Genomic DNA, 5,000 nt, shown 5'->3' with positions numbered 1-5,000 from the left:
GCGGGAACCCCTTTTGGTGTTTTAACCATTATTTTAAACTAATCTATTGAAAAATAGTAGATCTACAAGCTCATAGTGTGGCACTGAGTGCCGTGCTACAAGCTTGTAGGTCTGCTATTTTTGAAAAATCGTGAAAATGTGACGCAAATTTGGAATATATATTCTTTCAGAGCAAACATTTTTAACTCAAATCTTTGCTTCTGAGGGGTTCTGGAACAACACATTTTCAGATGGGGGTCGGCGGCCAAATACAGATAATTTTGGGGCTCCTTGACATGAAATAGTTTGAGCTCCACTGATATAGAAAGAGGTCAGTAGCCTACAGTGATACAGAGGGTGGCTTTGAGACTAGATAGGCTATACACTACAGTATAGGAAATATCAGATGTTGTTGTGTGGGCCACGGGTATCAGTGATTTATGCCGTTTTATACTGAGCGAGAATGATTAATCATTGAATGATCAAATCCTTCAATTGAACATAAAACATAGAAAAGAATGGGCTGAGCTGAGCTCCTGATTGGGACATGATGACTTAGACATAAGAAGCTTGGCACGAGTGAAGCTGCATGCTCCAGGCCTAACATACGACTGACAAGTGACAACACAACGAAAGACATGAGAGACTATTCAAAACGTGAGATCTCTGTGTGTAGCCCAGAAACGTCCCTCGGGCCAGTGTTGGACGAAACAGACTGTAGGTGTCGCTGTTTGAGAGAGTCAGAGAGAGAAAGAGAGAGAGAGAGACGAGGTACGAGGTACTACAGCAGCTGAGCTGAGCTGAGCAGCAGCGACGGGAAATGATTGACTCGCTCCATTTCACCGTTGACTCACAGACCGACTGCTGCCGTGCTGCCTGCCTCTGCATCTCTTCTCCACCACGCACGCACCATTCAAGGTCCTGCACCCGATTAACAAGATCGAGGATCTGTTGTTGGTCTGCACGCTTTATGGAGATTCGCAGAAGACACTTTAATTTCCCTCCTAGATCCGTCTATAGTAACGTGCGTGTTCTTTTGTTTCTCTTTCTTGTCCATTTCTCAATCAATCATGGAACAGCGGACTACTCTTTATAGGGCGGATTGAGCGACACCTGCTCTGTCTGTTTTTTTGTCTGGCATCTCTCCAGCTCTACTGCAGCCACACACACAACCAACCAACTCACCAAGGACCGGTGGTCACTCTGACAACTGTCCCCTGACTGTAGAGATAGATAGGACTGCATCATCGGCTGCCTCTTCAACGCCCCCCAGCATCAGTCCCTACACATTGTACCTGGCGCGCTTGCCGACAATTGGAGAGTCACCTTACCGAAAAGTCGTTTTATAGTCAAATTATCGGGGTCTGACACTCAAGACAGGACAAGAGCACTCTTTTGAGATTCTTAAATAAAGAAGTCCGACCGGATCCTGAATTGTTTTACTTTTTAAAACATTTTTTTCTTATATATTAATATAGCTCATATACAATAGTGTGAGATATCACGGCTCAAGATGTATCTCGTGGCGGTGACTCTGTTGTTGAGTCTCTCTACAACAGTGAACGGAGGAGAAAGCGGCAGTAATAAAGCCCGGAGCTGCACCGACCTGCGCCAGTTCTACACGGGGAAAGGCTTCACTCTGGCTGGGGTGCCTCAGTCAGAAATATCCGGTGAGTTGCGCTAAAGCCAAAGGACGCGTCACGCATGCAACTGATAATATTTTGCATTCAGCATTTTCAAAACTTTGAACCCGAAATGCATAGCCTGCTATTAGTGCTAGGCCTCCATGCAAGAAAGGCAACAATAATGACCAAATAACATTCATAATTGAATTCATACCCATACAGTTTTCTTTAAACTACTAATTTATTGACTTGTTTGAGGCTACTTTTTCTTGTATTTTCTTTATTTTTTTTAATCTATATGATAGGCCTACATTAAGTAGCCTATCCTATCTTTATTTCGGCGCTTTCTCTTTTCCCTTAACTATCACTCACTGAACCACCGTGGGCGCGTTTCCTATCCTATATTGTAGCCTATTTATATCTCCATCATTATCCTTTGGGTGTTTTCATTGTGTGCAGATCTGATGTGTGAGTTGCAGGTGGGAGTAGCTCTGGGTGGGAGTACCCCCCATGCGTCTTGTTTGGAGCGAGCTGCGAGGCGTGCGAGCCCACGCTATTCATAAGGGGTGTGTTCACTGTTCAGTATGCTGCTATTATTGTAGCCTAGATATTGGAGGTCCTTTAGGCTAGGCCATTTATCGATGTCTGCTGAGGTATTTGCTGCAGGTGTAGCCTACTTATTATAGCTTTTATAAGACTATCCCATATACCACTCTCTATGTTCCCCGCGCCGCACATTTATTTATTTATTTTTTATGGGGCATTTTCATTTTTCATTGTCTGCCCGGCTCACCGCAAGTGCGTGTGTGGGTGTGTGCTTGCGTGCGTGTAGCCTACTTTCGTGTGCGTCTGTCACTGCACGCACGTGTGTATAGGCTAACTAGGCCTACTGTGTGTGTGTGTGTGTGTGTGTGTGTGTGTGTGTGTGTGTGTGCGCGCCCGCGCGCCCGCGCGCGCCAAGACCGAACAGTCTAAAAGAGATAGCCTACACTACAGTACACAAAGAGTGAGTGCAGCACCAAAACAAATGCCCAGTCTTAAATCTAACCAATGCCTGATTATTAGCTTACTTATTTGCAAGACACTAGTGCACGCAGCACACTGAAAATAGCAGATCTGCAAGATGACTGGTTTAAGACTTATAAGAGAAACATAACTGAAACATCCCCTCCATGGAAGTAGTTATTCTGTTTAATTCAATTATATTCTAGATCATCTATTCTATTCTAGATAATCTATTGATTATATTCTAGATATCCCCATATCAATTAGACAGACAAACGTATTATTGGCTGCACTCAATCAGCTATTCAGTCAGTCAGTCAGTACTAATTAATTTAGTCAGTCAGGTAATTTCCCCGACAGACAGTCGGTCAGATTGACACTGCAGCCAGCCAGCCATGTGAACTTGTTTTAATATTCTGTTTGTTAGCAGTCAAAAAGGTCAGTCAGTTAGTGAGCCAGTCAGCAGTCATCATGCTGTCAGCCAGCCAGACATTACACATCAAAACGGTTCTGTGCTTTTTGGCTTGGCTTGGGGACACAAGAGTTGTCCATGTTCATGAATACTAATTGGACCGTCCCAGCAGGTTACTGTATATACCCCTTTAAGACACACACCTCTCTGCTTCTACCTGCCACTCAAATATGGAAAGAAAACAGCAGCTCCTCAGAGAGGAGATGACTGTGGTGTGTGTCTCTCTCTCTGTGTGTGTGTGTGTGTGTGTGTGTGTGTGTGTGTGCGTGCGTGCGTGCGTGCGTGCGTGCGTGCGTGCGTGCGTGCGTGCGTGCGTGCGTGCGTGCGTGCGTGCGTGCGTGCGTGCGAAGAAAGAAAGAGAGATAAAGAGAGAGAGAGACAGACATAGAGAGAGAGAGAGAGAGAGAGAGAGAGAGAGAGAGACAGAGAGAGAGAGAGAGAGAGAGAGAGAGAGAGAGAGAGAGAATATGATCTGAAGGTCATGTTGCCTCAATGACTTTGCTCCCATATGGGGGAATGAGTTAATAATCATTGTGTTAGTGTGTTTGTGAAAGACAGACAGCTGGGGGGGCGGAAGACAGACAGACAGACAGACAGACAGACAGACAGACAGACAGACAGACAGACAGACAGACAGACAGACAGACAGACAGACAGACAGACAGAGAGGCAGGCACTAAGACCTCTGTCACAGCTCACTCACTGTTTTACTGCACAGTGTTGCTCTGAGAGTGTAAAAATGTTGATTCTTCTTTTCACAGTCTCAGGTTATAGCACAGCTGAGGATGTTCCTGTGCAGTCTTTCTTCCATTAAGAACTCATCTTTTATTGAGAGATGAAAAAAACAAGTCCAGTCCTTAGCTCGAACCTCGATTTGGTCTGGTAGTTTGAGCACAAACACTCCCTCTCTCTCTCCCTGGAAATCATGAAAACAGATACAGCTGAGGGTGGAATGATGGCTACAGCAATTTTCTATAGAACCTGCCCCTCCCGCTCTTGCTGTTCAGTCTTTTGCATCTTGGGGAGACTATAATCTGGTATACTATAGCCTACTCTCATTTCAGGGAGTAGTAACTAGTGACAAATGAACCTCATTGATTCTTATTCAAGGAAAGTACTTTACTGCGCCAAAAGTCCATGTATAAACAGTAGCCTATATGGACTGAGCCGGGGTCTTGTTCCGTAGACTAGATACGACACTCTCAGGGTTCAGGCCAGGCTGGCTGGGATGTCTGTGTCCATCTCTGTTCAAGTGTACTTGAATTGAGACACTTCCTCCACACATGCCACGTCCAGCTGCCTGCCATCCAACCACACCTCATCCCACCCAACCCCACCCCACACACCACCCCACCCAACCACACTCCCGGTGATCTCAACCTACAATGCGTGTCTCAGAGGATATCGTTGCTGTCGGGCAGAAATCTCCTATCTCCATATTCAAACTTTTTGAGTTTTTTTGGAAATGAACGCCCTACATACTTGATCATTCTACTCTACAGTGTCACAGTGTTGAAATGCCCTTGAACAAGGCATCAACCACTACGATGAAATGTGTTCTATGAGCAGGGCCTGGCTGGAAACAAGTTCTTGAGCTTAGCCCAGATACCCTGGGTAAATATAGATTTCATTTCATTTCATTTCATTTCATTTCATTTCACACAAAAGCATCAACAGCAGTAGCAGATCCGCAAGTTTGAAACGCAGCGGCGGGACAAATTAGCCATTGGGCCAGTGGGGCCGTGGCCCAGGGGCCCTTGGCTCCCAGGGGCCCTTCAGAGAAACTGGACTGCGCGGTAATAGATTTGACGCCCTGAAAAGGGCTCCTGGGGCCCTTCATTGGCCATTCATTTAGTTAAATTTAGGTCAAAAAGCTGAAAAACACGGAAAATCATGAAAATGTCGCACGCACGCGTGCT

General features: G+C 45.5%; 1 protein-coding gene across 1 annotated transcript in view; it reads left to right on the top strand.

The window, feature by feature from the left end:
* LOC306926160 (glypican-1-like) overlaps nt 1-5,000 on the top strand; it is a gene marked incomplete at its 5' end in the record, with an annotated part of 54,971 nt that overhangs the window by 10,896 nt on the left and 39,075 nt on the right. The window contains one exon of the mRNA XM_079505423.1: nt 1,539-1,649. Coding sequence (XP_079361549.1) covers nt 1,539-1,649 — 111 coding nt within the window. The remainder of the gene's footprint in view (nt 1-1,538; nt 1,650-5,000) is intronic.

Source organism: Electrona antarctica (genome assembly GCF_951216825.1).
Source record: "Electrona antarctica genome assembly, chromosome: 7".
NCBI classification, from domain to species: Eukaryota; Metazoa; Chordata; class Actinopteri; order Myctophiformes; family Myctophidae; genus Electrona; species Electrona antarctica.
The sequence above is the reverse complement of the archived record's forward strand: the minus strand, read 5'-3'. Positions and strand labels throughout refer to the sequence as shown.